At 45.4% G+C, this 21759-nt stretch overlaps 6 protein-coding genes across 6 annotated transcripts; 3 read left to right on the top strand and 3 right to left on the bottom strand.

Annotated features, from left to right (window-relative positions):
- Positions 1 to 303: 303 nt before the first annotated feature.
- On the top strand, positions 304 to 825 carry EYB26_002783 (uncharacterized protein; the record flags this gene model as incomplete). The annotated part of the gene is made up of 2 exons (XM_054262088.1): positions 304 to 556; positions 632 to 825. 2 exons carry the CDS (start codon positions 304 to 306, stop codon positions 823 to 825), a joined length of 447 nt encoding a protein of 148 aa, XP_054118063.1.
- Positions 826 to 1646: 821 nt separating this feature from the next.
- On the top strand, positions 1647 to 4171 carry EYB26_002782 (uncharacterized protein; the record flags this gene model as incomplete). The annotated part of the gene is made up of 4 exons (XM_054262087.1): positions 1647 to 1713; positions 1863 to 2748; positions 2801 to 3311; positions 3368 to 4171. The coding sequence occupies 4 exons, from the start codon at positions 1647 to 1649 to the stop codon at positions 4169 to 4171; spliced, it is 2268 nt and encodes a 755-aa protein (XP_054118062.1).
- Positions 4172 to 4471: 300 nt separating this feature from the next.
- EYB26_002781 (uncharacterized protein) lies at positions 4472 to 5545 on the bottom strand (the record flags this gene model as incomplete). Its single annotated transcript, XM_054262086.1, has 3 exons — positions 4472 to 5291; positions 5351 to 5445; positions 5504 to 5545. The coding sequence occupies 3 exons, from the start codon at positions 5543 to 5545 to the stop codon at positions 4472 to 4474; spliced, it is 957 nt and encodes a 318-aa protein (XP_054118061.1).
- A 1099-nt stretch (positions 5546 to 6644) lies between these two features.
- Positions 6645 to 8591, bottom strand: EYB26_002780 (uncharacterized protein; the record flags this gene model as incomplete). The annotated part of the gene is made up of 5 exons (XM_054262085.1): positions 6645 to 7661; positions 7721 to 7757; positions 7814 to 8041; positions 8115 to 8423; positions 8482 to 8591. 5 exons carry the CDS (start codon positions 8589 to 8591, stop codon positions 6645 to 6647), a joined length of 1701 nt encoding a protein of 566 aa, XP_054118060.1.
- Positions 8592 to 16576: 7985 nt separating this feature from the next.
- Positions 16577 to 18082, top strand: EYB26_002779 (uncharacterized protein; the record flags this gene model as incomplete). The annotated part of the gene is made up of 3 exons (XM_054262084.1): positions 16577 to 16950; positions 17009 to 17457; positions 17511 to 18082. The coding sequence occupies 3 exons, from the start codon at positions 16577 to 16579 to the stop codon at positions 18080 to 18082; spliced, it is 1395 nt and encodes a 464-aa protein (XP_054118059.1).
- Positions 18083 to 18844: 762 nt separating this feature from the next.
- On the bottom strand, positions 18845 to 20827 carry EYB26_002778 (uncharacterized protein; the record flags this gene model as incomplete). The annotated part of the gene is made up of 3 exons (XM_054262083.1): positions 18845 to 20149; positions 20209 to 20469; positions 20528 to 20827. The coding sequence occupies 3 exons, from the start codon at positions 20825 to 20827 to the stop codon at positions 18845 to 18847; spliced, it is 1866 nt and encodes a 621-aa protein (XP_054118058.1).
- Between the last annotated feature and the right edge of the window lie 932 nt (positions 20828 to 21759).

Genomic DNA, 21759 nt, shown 5'->3' with positions numbered 1-21759 from the left:
GCTTTGAAAGTGAGACCTCAGGCCTGTTACGACGCGTGACACTTAGGGTTTTCTGTTTGACTTCCATCCATCTTCTTCCTTCTTTCTATCGGTTCATGTTACACTCGTTCACATGGCACACTCTCCTCTCCTCCATTCCATCAACATCGACTGACATTCCATCTCTGTGAAGTTCGTTTATAAAGAGGGCCATCATTTCTCACCCAGATTGCATCATTTCAAGTGAGTTCTCGATCATCCTCAAGCCTGATCATCAAATCCACTTGCCTTTTGAAACTTTTAACATCTAATTCATCCATCAAAATGGATTTCTCCCCAATTCTCTTCACTGCTCTAACGCTCCTCAGCTCCTGCACCTTAACAGCTTTGGCTACCCCCGCAGAAGGCCTTTCTACTAGCCCTATCGAAGACGGACCATTGCCAAATATCGTATTGTTTGCAATGGCGGAAATCAAAGACGATGCGAACCCGGTGGATCAGCACAATGCCACTGCGACTCCATCGGCACTTTCCTCTGCAGTGACAAGGGGTGCCGGAAGTTGTGTGGATGTCAACAGTACGTTACTCTCTTCCCCCTTATCAATCTCTGATCTACAGTCCATGCTAACGTATCAACTTCCACATGAATAAGAACTTAATCACACACAAAAGTCCCACGACACTGATAAACCCCTTCAGCGCTCCACAGTCCACGACGACACAGACATTGGCATAATCTGGCACAATCTCCACGCGGACTCTGATTTCACCGTCTTCCGTAAGAAGTCAGATGGATTTTGCGCGCGTGGTGGATGCAGGTGTCTTAGAAGAGGTTGTCAGCGTTAATGCTTCCAAGTATTTGTTCAGTGTTACCGTGGTTTGTAGTAAGGGGTGGGATGAGGTTTCCGGGTTCGTTGGGGGTGTTCTTTGATCCTCGGATTTGAGCTGCATGGCCTCCGAGGACTTTCATATTCTGAGTCACGTTCTCAGAGAATGTATGTTAGTTAAGTTATGATGATAGTCGATCATGATTCCATCTTCAGCTCCCGAAGCTCTCTTGAAGTTGACGATATTGTAATTTATGTAATTTATGTACTTATTTGGGCATTTTCATGTGACATGAATTACGGCGCTAAACCATTTCTATCCCAGCCAATCATAGATGCATATTCGGATCCTCGATGACGCTGAGCCTGTTCCTTGTTGTGCTTACAGACGCACTTGCTTTTTGTGTTTTTGTATTTTTCTCTCTTCAATATCATTGTTCACCTTCATGCTACTCACGAAGCCTCCGCCGTTGATTCTACAACTTCTGTATCTGTTTGCCACCTCTATCTGAGAAATTTTGCTTCATCACACGGCCATCGGCGCCCGTCCCATAATTGTTTGCCATCTGGTGCAACAAAAAGGATCCACATCAAACACTAATACCTTTACAGCTTGAACGGCGGGGTTTTTTTATTTCGTCTAACACTTGATCGGCTCTAGCTCTTCACCTCGTTTTAATTGTCCTCTATCTCCATCCTATTACTCCCTGCATTTGCTTCGGCCTCCTTGAACATAGATCCAAGCAAATTATTGGAGGTTCTGTCTGCTGTAGGCATCTTGCATGTGAATGGATTGGCCAAGATACCGCTTAAAATATATCCTCTATCAATCCCTAAAGAATGCCGAGTCCCGCCCCTGAGGCAACCGGTCACGAGACTGATAAGAGTGTTGAGAATATCTCGTCCGGTACGTTATGAGTGTATGATGTGTGTGTCCCAGGGTCCCCGGTTTGTGTATGGATCTGAAGGATGTAAGATTTGTACATGACTTTGCCAATTATTTTTTTTTTTTCGCAACCCCAGGGATTAAGCTCTCAATACTAACCATCCCGACAGAACCTCGTACATATGATCACGCGGTGGCTGTGCCTCACCCAACTGACCCCGGAGACAACCCAAGTATAGTGCCAACAAAACAGTTTAAAGCCCCTATCGCAAAAAGAATTTCGGCTAGATCGCCTATTTTGCAACCGTCCCCTGTTTATTCTCTTCAGAGTCAGGTATCTAGTCTCCGATTGGATGCGCATGACGATGATGACGAAACGGACGTTACACCCGCCAGCAGGCCATCTGAGCAAGCTTTGTTTAACCAAGTCCTGACATGGCTCCAGCAGGAGCAAAGCAGGCAGAGGGGCAGTATCGATAGCACCGCTGCTGTGAGTAGCAATGGCTCGTTTCAACTGGAGGGAAAGCGGCATTCGATTGGCTCCGAAAAGGGACTTGCGCTGGATCAGTTAGAGACGATTCTTCAACATTATGCCGCGGCAACGAAGGATCAGATGAGTCCTCTTCAGCGTAGGCGGTCGAAGAAACACCGTTCTAGACCAAAAGGGCTAAGGAGAGGATCGGGTTCCGAGTCGGACTATTTTGATGATGCAGTTGTGCCTGGTGTTGATGCCATGTTGGATAATTCAAAAACATTGGCATATACTGGCGGCGCAGTGTCGACGGATCAGCTCACGCTTTCTCCAGACCAACGAAGTCGGTATAAAAAAGATCAATCATATTGGCTGGTTTTCAAAGCGGAGATTTTACGTTTGATTCATACCTTGAGACTGAAGGGATGGCGCAGAGTATCCATGGATGACAGTGCTGATCTCGAAGTGACTCGTCTGAGTGGTGCTCTTACCAATGCGGTCTATGTGGTGAAGCCACCGCCGCCTTCGCCTCCGACACCGAACGCTGATGGGACTGAAAAGTTGGCTCCGAGAAGGTCTCCTCCGTATGTTCCTTCCTCTGCATCAAAGTTGTCCTTTGCGTTAACGATATCTTAGCAATCTTCTCCTTCGTATCTATGGCCCTCAAGTAGAGCATCTGATTGATCGAGACGTAGAACTCCAGATTCTTCGACGGCTAGGAAAGAAGAATATTGGGCCAAGAGTGCTCGGCACCTTCAAGAACGGACGATTCGAGGAATTCTTCAATGCTCATCCATTGACACCTCGGGAACTGCGCAACCCCCAGACTTCAAGACAAATAGCAAAGCGCATGAGAGAGCTTCACGACGGAATTGAATTGCTCGAAAACGAACGTCTAGGTGGACCGGCCGTGTTCCGGAACTGGGATAAATGGGTTGACCGCTGCGAGCAAGTAATATCCTGGCTTGACAAGGAGATTCTTCTTGATCGTCAGGATCGATCGGAACCATGGCGCAAACGGGGTTTTATATGTGGTGTGCCGTGGGCGACGTTTCGAAAGGCCGTTGAGAACTATCGACTCTGGCTGTTTGATCATCTAGGTGGTATCAAGGAAGTCAAACGGCAGTTGATTTTTGCACATAATGATGTACGCCTCCCACTCCTTCATCGTGAGCGATCGATCAATGCTAACGCTAATCATAGACCCAATATGGCAACCTTCTTCGACTCGAACCTGAGGAGCAATCTCCTTTATTACTTCCGGCTAATTCCCATAAACAATTAGTTGTAATTGATTTTGAATACTCAGCAGCGAATGTTCCAGCCTTGGAATTTGCAAATCATTTCACCGAATGGTGCTATAACTATCACGACACCGAGCGCCCCTGGGCATGTAACACACGTGCATATCCAACACCAGAAGAACAACATCGTTTTATCTCCGCATATGTCTACCATCATCGACCACAACAACAGGGTATGGGTATTTCCCCGCTAGCTACGCCAGATATTGCGCCATCGTCCATCCCCACGCCGCGTTTGGCGCCATTCTCCCTCGATGCGCCAGCCATGAGCCTATCGGCGACAACATCATTAATTACCTCCGATACACCACAGTTGTATGAAGAAACCTCCGAAGCCGAAATACAGCAATACATGCGCGAAACGCGGTTGTGGCGGATTGCCAATTCCGCTCAATGGATTGCATGGGGTATCGTGCAGGCTAAAGTGGCTGCTTTGGAAGAAGAGGAGGCGGCCCAAGCTGCTGCTGCCGATGCTGCTGCTGCTTCTCCTTCTGCAGAGGGGTCTAACACCGATCTATCAGCCAGCCGAGACTTGCAAAGAATTATCGAAGAAACGGAAGAGATTGAATTCGATTATTTGGCCTACTCGCAGGACCGTGCGCTTTTCTTTTGGGCCGATGTGCTTTCCTTGGGTCTCATTCGTGAGAACGAGTTGCCCGATGATTTGTTGGAGGTTGTCAAGCTACGCATGATCAATTATTGATTTTTTTTAAACCAGTTGGTGTTTTTGCGCTTGCATAATAATCATTGCATCGAATTTGTATGTTATATGCAGAGCATATATACCCAGTTTTGCATGCATGTTCGGGTTTTTTCCTAGTTTGAAGCTTGATCTCGAATTTCGAATAGCATTAGGCATGTCGTGTCGTGCATACATACAAGCATACTTACTTACAGACATACAGACATACAGACATACGTACGCACATACGCTCATCAATCATTCCATAATCCATATCGATCATATAATACAAGAAGGTCATTTCGTAAGCAAGAAGAAGATTTAATACCCCTTCCTCCTCGCCTCCGCCCTGCGTAAGGTCTCCTTCTTCGCCCCCTCAACCCATTCCTCATACTTCCCATCCTGGACCTTCTTCTGCACCACCGCCTTCGCAACCTCGCCTATAAACCCCACAAAATTCGACCTTCGCAATGTATTCTCCCACGCCCACGCCCTCCTCTTCGCATTTTCACGTTCCAATAACTCACTATCCCCAAACTCTTGTGCTCGAATCCGTAGATCCCGCACAGCGGCCATGAGATTGAATCTGACTTCACCGGGTGGGTATCGCGCAATCCGTCGTTGGAGGACTTCAATGACTTTCTCGGGGAATGATTCGGCGTCACAATCGCCGTGGCTGATGGGGAAAGGTTGTAGGCCGTCCAATTCGTATAACTTGCCGTTTACGGGCGTGTATGCGATGAAATGGTATACATCCCCTTCCTCGTCCTGAGCCGTCCGCTGCGTTTCATCGACAAACGGGCTGGCACGCGCGAAAGCGTTGTGGGCTGTGCGAATCGCCTCTGAGTTCGAGAGCGCTTCCCCTAGCAGATCGGACGGAAAGCCCTGCGTAAAACTCTTGAAAGACGAAAGCTCTGATCCGATTTCTATCGGATACGGAGTTCCAGAGGCCGGTGTATCTTGGTTCAATATCACGGATAAAATGGCTTGTGTTCCGCATGCGTTCTGGATTGTTTGAGCGGCAAAGAAGAGTCCCTGCTCCGAGGCGGCGGTTTGGTCGTATGTGCCGTCTGCGGGCGCAGTACTGTTGCTGCTTTGGCCTCCAATCCATTTGAAGAGGAAGATGACGCCGTATACGGGGCTGTTTGTGGTGAGGTCAGTCTTTCTTGTCAGATACTAGTCCGGGAGAGGGGAACGAACCTCAGAGAGCGTATGGTATCGGCATCAAGGGAAATGAGTTCTTCGAATTGTACGCCTTTGACGCCTAGGTTTTCGATCAATGAGGTGAATACGCCCTGATGACCTGATGTTAGATGTCATTCGTTTGATCAAATGCGTTGAGTTTCGGCTCACCTCATCGGATTCGATGGTACTCCAACCTCCGCCGTCAGCCATATTTGAGATTTGTTTTTCGTAAATAAAGTCCTATTTTTTTTCTCTTGTTCGATTTTACAATCCAGACCGTATCGATTGTACCGGTGGATGAGGTCGATGATCGTTGTCGCGTGTAAGCTTGCTGCTTGGTAATGTCGTAATCACCCCAGCTTTGAATAACTAACTATCGCAGCTTATCAGGTCACAAAAAAACCCCACGTAGCTTGGTATTTATTTCCGATGAACAATTTCAGCGCACAGATATTTTTTCTGGACGCAATGCTATCTGCTTCGATTCCCTTCTATCAGTCAGTAGTGTAAACTTGGATGACAGACGGAGAGCTTGATCGATTAGAGTTTCCAGGCTCAGAGCTTTGTTTAGTTTCCGAATGATGTACCTACCGGTACCGTAGGCGCTAGACCTAATAGGTCCCAGAGGTTGTACAAATAGCTAGGTGATCATGCAAACAGTACAAACAAACGAGTACATGTTTCCACTTACTTGGGCATCTACAGGTTCAACATTGCACAAGTTAGGAGATTAAAAAGAAATTCTAGTTTAGGAATAGGTGGCTTTTGATCCGTGTCAAATACGATGCTATATTGAAGTGAAGAAAGTGTTCGCAGGTTACTATGTACCCGAGTATATATTTAACAAAGAATAGAGAAGAATGAAGAAAGTCATACCCCGGAATATCTTCGAATGATAAATGAAAGTGAATAATTCATCAATAGTCTCCTTTCAATCAAATGCGTGATGCGCCTTTGCCATAGTATTTTTGTTCGCCCATTTATCCCATCACCGTCCATCCGTCCTTGAGAACACCAGCCTGTTGTGAACGCCCGAGCTAAGAAAGCAAATAATCTAATAATCAAAGTCGTTTTTCTTGTTGTGAAAGAAAATCAAGAGAATGGATTGGAGCTTCCCCCCACCCCCAAGTTTGTCCAGGAATGACAAGATAGTGAGTGCCTTGAAGTTGTGCATTATAACAACGAAATGAAGAGTCCTTCGAGCCAGGGATTCCCGCCTATCAAGAGCTATCCAACCCTCCCAATACTGTGTGATAATTGTCGCGATAAAATAATCCATCTGAATTGACAGAGGGTCTCATCGTCGAACTCAAGTCCAAAGTTCAGGGGGCACGGATCCCGAATTCCCATCATGAACCATACCAGGATGATACGACCCAGGAGCCTCCGTCGTCGGCAAACCATGGAGGTACTCATTACCATACGACGAAAACGAAGGAGAATGCTCAATTGTCCCCGGCCTACTATAGTCCGAAAGAGAGTCGTCGTAATACTCCGACGATGTCGGTACAGTGGGACTCATATAAAACGACGAGAAATTGCCACTGGTTCTATATGTACGTGAGGGTTGTTGGAAAGGTGGCGGACTCGTGACTGCGTGAGGAAACGCCGCCGTTGTAGTGGGTATGTATGGCGAGCTGTTCACGAATGAGGACGAGGGTGGATAGTCATCGAATTGGCGATATGGACTGGGGGGGGTCGGCATCATATGATTCATGTTGTGAGTCTGAATACGAGGCATCCATTGAATAGGGGTTTTGTAGTCGTTGACTGTATGTCGGGGTGCGTCCATCAGTGAAATCGCTAACTGTGTTATATGCGAGGTTGGAAACCTGGACTGCCGGGAATGCAAAATAACATCGATATTCTCAATCAAGTTCAAGGCCATACAACCAAGATAAGAGCTTTCCAGACCATGAAAGAAAGGCTCCAATATAAGCGCTGCTGAGTAGAAATGCGCCAGAACAGCAAGCGCACCTACATCCCCTTCGCCGCCTCGAAGTAGTTTGGTGGGTAACCAGAATATCCAAGCTCGTAACGAATGTAGCCGTGAAAATGCGACTTTGGGCTGGAATGGTACTTCGCTGCGTACTTGCTTCACATAACCAATCAATTCTGTTATTGTATCGTAAAACTCCGGAATATGCTGTAAACGTTCTTGAGATCGATGCAAGTCGGCGATAGCGCTATCGATGTTACTTAGTGTTCCGTTAGAAGAAGTATCTGAGCTTGCTGTCAAGCCTCGTGTTCGCAATGTTCTCTGGCTTTCCAGGATCTGGGCGATTTCTGACGTCTCTTTCCATGATGGGTGCATCGAGTCAAGAACCTATGAAACCATATTAGCAACTAGAGTTATCCCGTATGTTTTAATAGGCCAATCCTTACAAATAATATTCCCTTTTGAAGAGTGGACATGGAGGCCCTATAAATCCGAGTGAGCACCAGCTCATCGCCTACCAGTACGGAAAAAAAACCTACCAATCAGCCGCTTGCCATGACAGAGCAAGTGAAGCAGCCAGTATCGCGTCGCAGTTCCCTTTAGAAAACGCCCCTAGAGCAGTTTGTAAACCCTTGGAGGCAATTTTTCGGTGATGATGCGAAAGATTCACGGTCTCCTGACTCCCAGTCACATAGGCCATGTGTAATGCTGAAAGGGCGAGGATCGAGCTCATGACAAAGTCACTCGTTACGGCAATGGCGAGCAACCTATTGAAAAAATTTTTGAAGATCCTTGTTAGACTCCTTCGAATATAAACTCTATTGAAGTTCAGTCACTAACCGTGGCATATGGGCGGACCACACAGTTGTCTCACCGAGACCTCGACGATGCAAGTCAATAGATAATCCGGCAATGTGATAAATGAGTCGCAAGGTCGACTTTGAGAAACGGTGCCAGTCATTTCGAGGAGTAATATCCAACTCTGGAAATGGCGGAACCCCTGTTGTCCGCCATTGCTCAATCTCGGCATCGATTTCTGGCGTTATCATGAGATTTGGAGGGGTAGTTGCTGCAGTTGGAGTGGTTTCATCACGGGCTGCTTGTATGTCCATGTAGTCGCATCTGCAGTTATGTTTGGTACAGTTGCGGCTGTTGATATTACTTAATTAGCTTCAGACAGTTCTTATCCCAGTTGTCGAAAACCTACCATTGAGGAAACGTCTCATCGCATCGGATGTGCCTTCGCTTGCAGGTCCGGCACCCGTTTCGCGACTTGGTGTGGCTTTTTCGGGGCGGACCTCCTCCAGGACCAGGCATTACTCTAAGATGGAGATCCGAAGATAGATTGACAGTATCGCGCAAGTTTTGTTAAAAGGTTTAAGTTGTGTTTTCGCCGAGCGGTTTTCCCGAAAGGCTTCAAGGTTCCCCTCCACTACTTATGACCATGTAACTATGTTGTAAGTTGATATTGATTATGTAAAATGGTCCGTAATCAAGTACCGAAAAATGTTGCGAGTGCGGCGTCACTAAATCTGTGAGATGGTTCAAGGATTGAAATTCTCTGGTAGATTCCTTAGATTTAGTTGTTGAGGGGTGCGTAGTCGTAGGGCGTGGGTGGTGTCGGAGAATGAAGCCTCTCAGGCTGATGGCTGTGTTTCAGTGCCTTGAGAATCGAGCGTTGCATATGTATAGAGAAAGAAAATACTCTGGGCGGTGTTGAAACGAATGGTCTCCAAGACAGTCGAATTGAATGTGCAGAGCAGCAGCAGCAGCAGCTGATGGTGATAGTGATGAGATGGCGACCCTGAAACAGGATGAAAAGTGCTGAACTCTAGTTTCCCCTCGTTCGTTCTCCTTGGCTTAGACGATTGGATATATCAGTACTATATAGTACTAGTTTAACCATACTATACTACAGTACATAGGGCCAAGAAGTTGATACACTTGAATGGCCCATGATGGAATCCGGGTCAAGTACGGTTGCAGATGTGCTACCGGAAATGTCTATGCGCTTGAGCGGATCAATACAGCCTTAGTGTTTCCAGTCCTTCCAGGGCCAAATTGAGTATCCAATGCGCAACGATATATAGCAGCCTAGCTTGGGTAATCAGCAGTCATTACTAACCGTGTGCCAGTTGCTCGTTCCAGGATAGTACAGCTCACGGCCGAATTGCTTGGTCTAATTGTCATTCGGCAGAGGGACCCATAGATGCCCACAGGTTTAGTTTCTCCACAGGCAAAAGCCCTTCTTTCAGCTGGTGCAAAACCATGTGGCCTGTGTCTCGTTTGGGGCCGCTTGGCAGCGCGCTCGTGGCGGAGTCTTGCTAGTCTCGCTAGGGTGGCTTTTTAAGTGATTATTACATGTGGCCCTTGACTCTTTCCAGACAATGATGATCTTGAGTTTTGAGACAACGATCAGGGCTGCGACATGATTGGGCGCAAATAAGCGATACCGGGATGCTTTTTTGGACGAAAATTAAAGGTCAACCGGGACCATTGCCTAGTACGTCCAACTACGTACATGGCCGAGGAAGCGCCGCAGCATTTCAGGATTCGGTAGGATCCGGGGCGGAACCATCAAATAAGATTGTCAGTGTCTTGGGTCTGAACGGAGTCCTCCGTACATTTTTTGCTTTTTTTTTCCTCTTCCCTTCTCCTTGTCTTTTACAGAAATACAGAGTGGTGACGGCACTGGGCGGGGCCATCAAGGGAGGATCTTTGAGCCGGAAGATCTTGACCGTCATTCGCTGAGGGTGAGTTTCGACCTGAACCAGCACCGTCATCATCAGCAAGCCAACGACCTACGGTGGCATCCACATATTACGTAGAGACCACGGAAATCGAGGACACCAAACACTAAGTTAGGTAACGGAGGGATTATAAGCACTCTACGTAGTCTGAAACCGTTAACAGGAGTCGTGGCCCCATTGTAAAGGTGCTTTGCTTGCTGGCGACTTACGAATCAGCTGTTCGTTGTTTGAGGGGATCAATAAACCCAGGTCTGTCTTAGGCCTGTCTTCAGGCCACTGCGACCAGGGATTGACTGGTTAGACTGAGGGCAGGTCGACTGTCTGACTAACTAGCTGACTTAGTTAGCGTTCATCGTTCCCAACGAGACTGCAGGACGGGGGCAGGGACCTAAACGAGGTAGCCAACGAGGTGGCCCAGTGAGTCATCACACCTTCTTTTTCCATTTTTCTTTTCTTTTCTTTTTCGTCTTTTTTTTTCGTGGCTTCGCATGGTCCCCCAGTTTCTCTTTCGGGGTGAGTGGTGAGTCGGAATGTTTCTAACTTTCGACGAAGTGAAGAAAGGGAGCTTCAGGGCTAGTCCTGAAAAGGCAAGCGATGGGGGAAGGCGATTGGCTCCAGTGCCTTCCCTCAATGTTTGCACTGTTTGCAATGGTCGCATCTCGATGAGCTCCGTCCCAATTCCCGTGAGAACGCTCTAGCCGCCAAGGCGCTATACTGCTTCGGAAATGTGAAACGAATAGCCTAGATTGATCAAGGACGACAATACAGACTTACTTACCTTACCCTGTACAGACTGTGGAGCAAGACAGCTACAAAAACGACCAGATTGACCTCCATTGCGCTTACCTCGTCTCGGCTAGTCCCTAACTTTCTTCACGTTTGACTCTCAACCGGTCTTGCTTGGCCGTTGAACAGTGGAAGCATGCAATCGAAACTAGAAGGCTAAATGGTAACAACATGAATTTTGAAGCTTGTCTAAAGTCTGTCTGTCATTTGCCAGTCACCTTAGTAGGCCGTGTTATGCTGCGCTAGTGTTGGCTCTGGAATGCAAGGATAGCCACAAGTCGCCAATTCCAGAGCGGCCCATTGTAGAGGGGCCCCCTGACGGGATCGACCAGTACAGAGCCGCAAGTATGAAGAACAAGAGGACTCCGAGCGATGAATAGTACGTATGTGATCAGACGTGCTCCTTATCGACAGACACACATCCAAACGGACATGGAGACTATTGGTCTTTGCTTTTCCCTATTCTTGACCTCGCTGATCTCGTGCGCAAACCTTGTGAATATACGTACCTTTCCGAATCAGGATTGGTGTCACGCTGAAGTCGAATCGGCGGGAGAAGCAGAAAAGAACTATAGAAGAACTCAAGGCCCTCCGTTCGGCCGTTGAATTCCCTCGGGTTACGGAGTAGAGTCTTTGACTTTAAGCTATTCGTAGGGTTTGTCACTTTCAACATTTTGTCTTGGATTGTTGGCGCTAGTTCGCGCTAGTCAAAGTTACTCGAGCTTGCTGTTTATGTCCATTTGCCCCGCCAAGTCCAACACAAACCAGTGAATGATGCGGTATGGGCTCTGTAATGTCAATACATCCGGAGTACATACTAGTTAGCTCATGTATGTACTCCGGAGTGTTAGCACTTTTAGGTGTGAAGATCCCGGAGAAGCTTTTCCTCTTTTCATCTACCGCCACCAGGATCCCCTTGAAAACGTGTGAGTCTGTTTGAGACCATTTTCCCGACCAAGGTTTCGGGCTGAAAAATTCGCTGCACGTAATAGGAAGGTGAAGTTAGAGTGTCGCCTGATATCATTCCTAGTGCTTAGAACTATCCCAGCCTTAATCTATTCTGCTATTAACGCCCCCAGAGAACATATCTGATACATGATTCTGGTTAATATAGTCTGATACTACATATGAATGAGGCTACCCAAGTACATGTACGTTTTGCAGAGTATGAGATGCATAGAATAGGATCCTCCAGCGTCAAGAGCCTAAATGAGAACTCCACATGGACTCCGTTGACCATCATACTCTGTCGTGCCTCTAAGTTAATGAGTTAATTTTGAGTCCCCTTGGCTTACAGACAAGACTCGCTTGGAGGGCGCTCTGAGCGGTTCAGCAATATATTAGGTTGCCTGAACCTTGGCGCTTTAAGGCAGGCGACTTAATTAGCCCTTTCTTTGGCTTGTTTTGGCTTGGCAGCATATGGTGCCCAAATCCTGCCTGTCATCATTTTCAGACTGCCTTGCTTCCTCTGGGATCGTACACTGTAGGAAGTGTTTAATTCTTATTATGTACTGAAAAATGTACTGAGAAAAAAAAGTATTTTGACTCTGTGCTGTTACTGCCGTAAGCGTGGAATGCAGGTAACTTAGTGTACTCGTTCGTTAAAATAATAAATACAATTATCTGGCCAATCATAAAACCATCCGCAGAGTCCCGCTTGTGGCTTTTTCTGTGCAATTCTATTGGTCCTAAATACCATACTAAAGCTGGTCTCCACTTGCACCTGAAAACCCTAATCCAGATAAGATAAACCGATTGATCCTGATTTCTTAGTACGTACGTCGACGGTTGTTGCCAAAACTCAGCACGAGCGGAAGCCCACGGCATGCCTATATCGTACAAGCCTCAACGTGCAAAAGCCTCGAAATCAAAAGCGAACCGAAGTTTAAAGTTGCCAGCTGCATGAGGGCGAACAAGGCACGTTCCTCTGCAGGCCTAGCGTGTAAATACGGCTGAAATTGCCTCATGAAGAAGGCTCATTCCCTCGGCATTTGCTCGATTTTCGGACTGCTGCCAATGGACCTTCATCACTGTTGTCATACAATCATATAATAAACTCTTCACTTGTGCCGATATCTGCAAACCTATTTTGTTTTGACCATTTACTATTGTTTCAGGATGATAATCAATTACAAAGCAGGACGGTAGCCTAGTAATGCGCCCCCAACCTTGAAGGCAATAACCATACATGTCATATCTCTCAGATGGTCATCAGTAATGTGTGTAACCAACAGACCTGACTCAGTCTCAGCCGTGGTTCGCCGAGTCGCCTAGTTCTGCATTTTTCGCTTGTTTTGGATGTTTTCTGTTCTGTTTAACTTAAATTTTTAAGTTAACTAACTAGTTAGTTAGTTAGTTAGTTAACTAAGTTAAGTCTTGCTGCTGATGTAATCGCAACACCTGCCTAACTAGGTAATCGGTAGAACCGGCTGGTCATTGGAAGGAAATATGACAGAATGAAGAATCTAGATGCCGATCACACATCACTCGGTTAAAAGTATTCTGACTTTTGTCTCGAGCCTCCTTCGATGGAGTAGTAAGTTTATAAAAAGTGTGTGCCTTGGTATATGCGTAGGTTTGTTAGTTAAAACTTAAATGTAGAGTGTCAATATTAAGCGTTTTTTTTTCTTTGTTGGCCAGCGCCTTTTGATTTTTCCGTAGTAACTAGCTGTCAGTTTCTCTTGACATACTTTTTCTTTGTTGAATAGGCGGGCTCCGGATTGGGCATAGAAATCCTTCCTGTAGGGTACGTACTTCGATAAACGAGCCTGTAAGGGGTGAAACGTATGGAAACTAGTACTCTGATGGAGTCACTCGATCATGGCATAGATCAAGCTGATTCCTCGGCCGATTTCACACAAAACACATGGTCAGACTGTGTAACGCACCAGATGAAAGCCTCTCTAGTTAGATTTCATAGAAACTTAACGCTGAGCGCAGCGGTGGTAACACAGGCAAAGAAAAGCAAAAACAGTGAGCTTCCTAGGCACGCGGAGACACCGATTTATCGTTCTGTGGGTTTGTATGCTGTGCTACATGTTTCCAGCTTCGAGTACGTACATGTTCGAGGCATATCTGTGTAACCACATGAATGAGCCGAGTCCAAAGTACGTAGTATCTCAGATGTGCACCCGCCAAACCCAGCGAATCATGCATTGGTAAATCTCTTTGAAAAGATTGTTCAACGAAAACTAGCCCAGGCTGTATCGCCAATCAGCTCGTTGTGATCACATTCTTCCTCAGGATTTACTCCGATTGACAAATTGTGGATGAAACTCGGATTATCATACGCTATCCAGCTTGAACTATCTGAGCCACACCCTTGGGAAATCGGTCCACTTGACTTTTTGACGCAGCTCTGTGCTACCTGAGATTGAATTGCTATCTGAATGTCCTGAAGTTTTGCAGTGGCTTGCACATGCACTTTGATATTTGATTGTCGGTTCATCATTGTCGGAGGGGATGTTCAGATCTTGATTAACCATGGCGATGCTACGCAGGATCAGAATGTGTTACTTGAAGTATGGGGCTTATGCTGCCAGTGTGACAGTCAAGAACAACACCGCCTTCGGCAATGCGTGTCAAAGTACGGCGTGTGTCAGGAGATACTTTGTAGTCTGGTCCGTAAGGGGGAAGCGGTGAATCGTCCTGCTCTCGACTGCTATTTCACTTCAGTAGTAATCTAGAGTCCTCAGCGAATCTACGAACAGATAGTTTACTTCTCACTCAACTACGAAACCAATAGAGGGGCTCAAAGTATATTGCATAATGTCAATGGATAAATGCTTACATATCACGGTATAATCTGATGAAATATATGTTTGAACTGCACTGGATCAATATGGTATGCCGACTATGAACAACAAGCCTGGCTTGGAGTCATACCATACCTCAGAACTTCTTTCAAAGGATAACCTCTAGTTCCAAGGTTATTCGAACATATGTCTTGACGTATATGGTCGATATCCATGGATGGGCACACCTCGCCTATATTCCTGAATGTCACCCGCATATCTTCTGACCTTTAGGGCTCGATAACTGCCGCGTTAGTATGCATGCAAGTTGGTATGTATGCAACTCCTCTATTTCCATTCATGACATCCTTGGGAGAATCTGCATGCATCTATGGATCATGTGTACATACTATGCTGCTCCTAAGAGCATCCGACTCGGTCACATGCGGGATTTGGAATCGGATGTCGTAGAGATAGGTGTGCCTAGTATCGTGTTCAGATGATGTTGTTATTTCGGCCTCAACGTGCTACTATACTCTGTATTGATTATGCCATAGCTATTAGTGTGATATATGTCTAGTTGTTGCTGACTTGACACATATTCCGAGGCACAAATATGTTGTTAGATATTGTTCAGGTGTCTTTTCCTTACAATATACATTTGAATAGGGCCAGAGGATAATTCACAATTACAACCTTGGTCGATTCCATAATTAATGACTTCTATGATCCTGGACTCTTCTTATGCGTTCCCCGAAAATTTAGTCAAGATAGATATCCAAATAGACTGATAGTGATTAGGTGTTTTGACTTGAGTAATAATAATCCCGCCCTTTTCTAGGAAGGAAGCTTACCTGGCATTTCTCCATATGTATAAATCATAAGATGAACAGGCTACGGGCCAGATGAGGACGTTAATGAACATAAAACCGACCGTGGAACATCATTATTTGCATTGATCTGATTCATCTCAGTTCCATTTCAATTGTGTTTACTGCCCGTTTCGGATCGGTTCGCTGTCTAAGCCTTGATTCAAGATGTTTGGAGCTCATGACAATAACTAATGCATCACCGACCTTATTTCAAGACAATGAGAAAAAGGGTGTAGTTGTAATGGAAGTGTATATCTGAGAAACTGACCTTATCGTTATAGAATCAAATGTTCAGGTGACTTCCAAGCCCTAATTAACAGATACTCACGATAATGAGTACCGGTAATACCGTACCGGTAACCCATATTGTCGTTCATACACCGTAATACAAAAACCAAATACATGGCAGATTCGTACCCGAAATAGGAAATTTTGGACACATCACGCAATTCTTCCCCAGTTGTTTGCAATGGTCTATCCTTTCTTGCAACTTTTCGACCATTTCATCCACTGACTCACTTTAGACGATCACAATTGGTGAATACCAGAAAATGATACAGACATCTATATATTGTTCTATAGAAAAGAAAATATTCAAGATCCGAGGAGGACGATGGCTGTTTGACTGAATCACAGCTCTCACAGTTGCCATGGTTCGCTCGCTCAGCGAAATCACGACATAATGTCCCCTCTTTATACAAGGGTGGAACTGCTCCATATTTTCCAATCCTTGTCAGTGATGATCATAGCAAATATCTACTAGCCAAGAATGTAATCTATATACTTGCGCGTAATACGTCCAGTCTGCTTGTCTTGGGGTAGTAGATCTAATCTAGACAAGAAAATGACGCGAAATATGGTATCCATGCTTCCCCCCTCCTCCTCCTATATCGCAACGTGTTCACGTAATCCTGAATGAATCAGGTGAAGATTTCTATATACCATTATCTCATATAGACTCCTGTTACCGGAGCTTGCCCGATGTTCTCATATGAGTAATCAGTGTCGTTATTAACCTATCCGGTTGAATCGCCACTACTTACACGATTAGAAATCCAATATTGATCGTATATACAACACACATGAGGGAACATCGTGAGGATAGATTTCGTCTCAGGTTTCGACAACCAATTTCAGTTTGGAAAAAGAATATACTCAAGATGGCAACGACAACGACTACATGGATAACGACCGATTCCATATCACACAAACATCATGACTTTGACTCAAGAAACGGTATATATTTGAAGAGCAAGAATTTACAGCCGCTACCATTAACAGAAGACCGCGAAAGTATAAGGAAAACAGTATATACGGAAACTGCAGAAATTAAATCGTCAACCCCCGAGCAAATTTCGGAGCCTCTTCGGGTTGTTGATCAGCTTGCCACAACACAAAATGCGCTTCTTCTACATGCTATAAAGGAGAAATATACCCTTGTCACGGATCATGCGGTTCCGTCTATACTTCACCAGGACGAGATTCTGATTGAAGTTTCGGCTATTGGATTGAATCCAATCGACTGGAAAGCACCGTATGCTTGGTTTTTTCCTTCAACTCAGAAACGATAGGTACTAACAATATTAATATAGTGCATTTAATTTTGGCATCCCTAGTTTACCCTGGGTTTTTGGTCGCGATTTGGCTGGCAAAGTCATCAAAACCTCCTCTTCATCTTCTCGCCTTCAGATTGGCGACCTTGTCCTCGTCCCCTCAACAGATTATCGCGACATTCGCAAAGCCGCCTTTCAAGAATACGCAGTAACTACGCACTATAACGCGGCTAAGATTCCGTCAACAACTTCGTTACACAGTGGAGCATCTATAGGCGTTGCCTATGTAGCGGCTGCGCTGGCATTGGGTGTTTCGTTTGGCTTGGACTTTGGACTTGCGCAGAGGGTGCCAGGACCGGATTTGAGGACTATATTGAAGGGTGTGAATGCGCAGGATATTCCTGAAGATGTTCGACCGGAATGTCTTCCTTCGTCGGAAGCGGGAGCTGAACGAGTGCAGAGGGGGGATTGGATAGCTATATGGGGAGGTAGGCAAATTTCTTTGCACGTTGTTAAAATGCATAGCACTAACAGAATATAGCATCAACAACCACAGGCTACATAACCTTACAGATCGCAAAACTCTGCGGTCTCAAAGTTATATGCATTGCAGATATCGCTCGACATGGACAAAGGCTTCATGCTCTCGGCGCAGATATCCTGGTGGACCGACACGACACCGATCGCGCGGTGGATATAATTCGGGGCGTCACAAACGGTCAATTACGATTTGGAATCGACATCGTCGGACGCGAAACAGCAACTATTCTCGAAAAGGCACTTTCTCAACCTACAGAAGGAGGAAACAACGAGCCAAGATCCCATTTATTAGGTCTTACCGGCTCGCCAAAGGAGAAAAAAGTGGGAATAATCTATCATACTGTGCCTATTAAGATATTCCATGAGTCACCGCAAGTGGGTGAAGGGTTGGTACTATGGTTGGAGGATTTGTTGGGGTCTAAAGCGTTGATACCTCCGGAGGTCGTTATCAGAGACGAAGGTGGATTGAGCGGGGTTAATGATGCATTAGATTTGTTGAGGAGTGGTGAGGTGAGTGGGAAACGAATCGTGGTTGATTTGAAAAAGGGCGATATCAAAGACAGTCCTATCTAATGAGTGAAGCATTTGAGAGCATCTAGGGTTGGACATCACCTAGATTACATGCCCATTCGATGTATATGATTACGATTTTGCATTGATTATGGATACATAACTAGACAGGTAAACAATGATACATCTTTAGATGATAATAATTTTGGTAGACCTGCGCTCTACAAAAAATATCGATATTTGGTACCTCTCAGAAACAATCAATCCAAGGATGTAGCCGGATAGTTAGGGCAAGATTTTTGAAACAGGACCAAGATATTCGAGGCCAGTCCATCGACACACTTGATTTAATTCGTACTCTTGGTGCATACAAAAATACTTTCGAGCAAAATAATATACCCATTATGTCTACTTCATCCGGCAACGTGTCCGAATTTTTATTCCAGTTCGAGCGTTTCTTGATTGTCTATCATGGTCACGCAATTGCCTGAGCGTCTTGCGTTCGATGTCGTAATATGTAATTTATGTAATTGTGTACTGGTTGTTTCGGTATGTTTGTAATTTTGGCTGTTAGGCGTCCAAACGTGTACCTTCGAATGCCCTCGGGGGTCTTGGCCGTCTCATTGGTTATAGTGGCTGCGATAGAAAAACATGTAAAAAACGTGTTAACGAGATTGTTTGCCTGCCTAGGCAGGAGGAATGAGACATACAAGTAGAGCTAGATTATTTGATAAAGATTTATGTATAATACCAAGATATATTATCAGATTTCAATTGTATCAGCTCGACTTGAACTATTTACAAAACCTATTGATCTCCAACCTACTATACATCCCACCAGCCCTCAAAATGTGTTCTCAGATCAATCGTCGCCTGGTCTTTCAGATGCGGTGTCAAATTGACACTGCTGTCGTTCGCGCTCTCTCGAGTAGTCCATCCGTTCCCAAACCACGCGAAACGATTGCCACTCTTGCTCGTATATGTATACTCATAGTCCTCCCATCTAGGGTCTCTCAAGATGTAATTCACGGCAGCCGCACTACTGGGAAACAAACCAACCACACGACCTCCAGGAATACCACCGTTGTACCACGATGAGCAGTTCTTATTGCCCTCCGATGAATCATCATTTCCTGTCCAGACAGTTCGCTTATAGAATTTCTCAGCGTACTCTTGATACTCATTTGTAGCATCGAAAGAAGGCGTTATGGTTGCAATCCCCTGGCTGCGTAGCTTGCGGATCACTTTCGCGATATATGTTACTTGATTCTCGACACTATTTGGTATGGAACCACTGAAACCGGCAGATGCAGGACCAAGAACCCAAGCAATATTAGGAGCTCCTGGTGCGGCTATTCCGAGGTATGTGAAAGGATAGCCGTAAAGACCGTCGGGCTTCCATGCCTCCTGCAAATTGACCCCATTGGCGACTATAGGGAAAGGTGGTGCCATGTTGACATGCGCGCCCGTAGAGCAAATCACGATATCCACTTCCCGCTCAGTCCCATCCACAGTGACGATGCCCTTTTCAGTGAACTTTTGAATCCAGTCCTGGATATAGCTCACGTTCGGCTTAGAGAGGGCCTCCAAGTATCCCGGTCCAGGCGTGGGACGTCGACAATTAGGCGGGAAATCAGGAATGATCTTATCCGCTAGTGCAGGGTCCACGCGCTGAAGCATTATCCCAGTCCATTTATCGCGAAGTTCAGCGTTCTGCGGATTATTCTTGAAAATGACGCCGAAACGGCGGAAGTAGTCTGCTTCAACCTTCTTGCGATATTCGAGATATTTCTGGGGGTCCTTGAATGACTCCTTGTCTACTTCGCTGAACAGATTAGGCTCTAGTCTGCGTATGCTGGTTTCATTGAATGAGTCCACAACCCAAGTACGATTGCGAGCGTAGTGGTCGATATGGCTACCTAATGGTTGTATAGATGGCAGCACTTGTAGACCGGAAGCACCGTTGCCGATGAGCGCAATGCGTTTTTCTTTCAAATCGACATTGTGGTCCCAGTTTGATGAGTGGAAGAGTGGTCCTTTGAATGATTCAATACCCTCATAGTCTGGAAGTTTCCAGGCATTAAAGTGACCTATGGCGAATATGACGAAGTCTAACCTTTCTTCATACACCTTCACCCGAACGTTAGCTTCAAATGGGTTTCATACTGGAATTCAAACTTGATTCTCACCTTGTCAGAATTCAAATCTTGTATGGTCAATTTCCATTTGGTCTCTTCGTTAATCCATTCCACCTTCACGATTTTCTGCTTTGTTTTCAGACGCTCATAAACACCATGTTTTCTGGCCACGCCTTGCCAGTAGTTGCGAATTTCATGTCCCTGAGCGAACTCCTCGGTCCATTGAGTATTGGGCTCAAAGCTGGATTGATAAACGTGCGCAGGAATATCGCAACGGACACCTGGATACGTGTTTTCATACCAAGTTCCGCCCTATAAAGTTATCAGACCCTGGGTCTTTGGGAGAAACGGATATATCATTGCAACTTACGACATCTCCATTCTTGTCGTATAATGTTACATTGATGCCAGGCAGCTTTGCTCGCAACAAAGTAGCAGCTGTGACTCCTGAAAGACCGGCGCCGATTATTCCAACTTTAATATCACGGACTTGATCTATCGGATGCTCTTCAAGCTCGAACTTGGGCTTGGAATTAGTCGTCCTATTCGATTCGACCTTTGCATCTGAGAGCGGGGAAACGCTTGTAAAGGCCGTTTTGATTCCATTGGGGTCAATCGTATGGCCATTAATGATGTCAGCCGTAACTGGGGTTTCCTGAACGAGAGTCATTGTAGTGAGTTTGTGCTAATTCACTACTGAGAGATGCCTCTCAGATACACAAATAAGAAGCAGAATTCTAAAACATCATGACAATGAGGCGATCTTGTCAAGAGATATACTCCTCAGCACCATCCTCCGAGTCTCGGGAGCATGCAATCACGTTATTATCGACCTGATAGCAGAATCTCTTAGACCCCTCAGTGGATCAAGATTTATTGGTAGCGTTAATGGAAATAAAGAACTAGCACCGCCAAGTGTATAGCTCGTAACTCACCAAAGGACAGAACTATGTTGTGTAATGAATCGTACAGTAATCGTTGTTTCAATACAATGCCGAAATACTGGAACATGTAACGACCTCAACCTACGTTGTCCGTCATTAGGGTATCTGATAATCACATGACATACTCGATCAATGAATGATCTTTAACCGACGAGCAAACAAGGTTCACACCTTAATTACATGGTTGATCACTGTTCCTAGTTCAAAGTTACTGGATTACGGCTTTCTCGTATTTGAAAATTCTCCTAGACTACAGCCTAAAGCATAGAGTTAAGATTAGACCATGAAAACGATCTCATCGATGAGTAGGACTCATTTCATGTAGGTAGCGATTGAAAATGTGTGTTTAAGTATGATAGAACAAAAGATAGATATATGTAGAACATGTAATTATAAAAATGCTATTTTTATTTTAATTTTCGATACATGAAACTTATCTTGTATCCACATCTCTGTATCATGACGATAGGTACTGTACAAGAGTCTCAACGTAACCTTGGAACGACATCGGAGGCCATCCGATTATTTAATCTTACAGAGATATTAAGTTAACAATATATCGGGATATGCCCCGTTCTTTACAATATCTATCTTTATTACAGATGCGTGTGAATCAAATAGTTGCCTCGTGGTGGATGTACGTTAATGGCTCAATACG

This window comes from Talaromyces marneffei, chromosome 2, assembly GCF_009556855.1.
Source record: "Talaromyces marneffei chromosome 2, complete sequence".
Taxonomy (NCBI): Eukaryota; Fungi; Ascomycota; class Eurotiomycetes; order Eurotiales; family Trichocomaceae; genus Talaromyces; species Talaromyces marneffei.
This window is presented reverse-complemented; position numbering and strand designations above follow the sequence as displayed.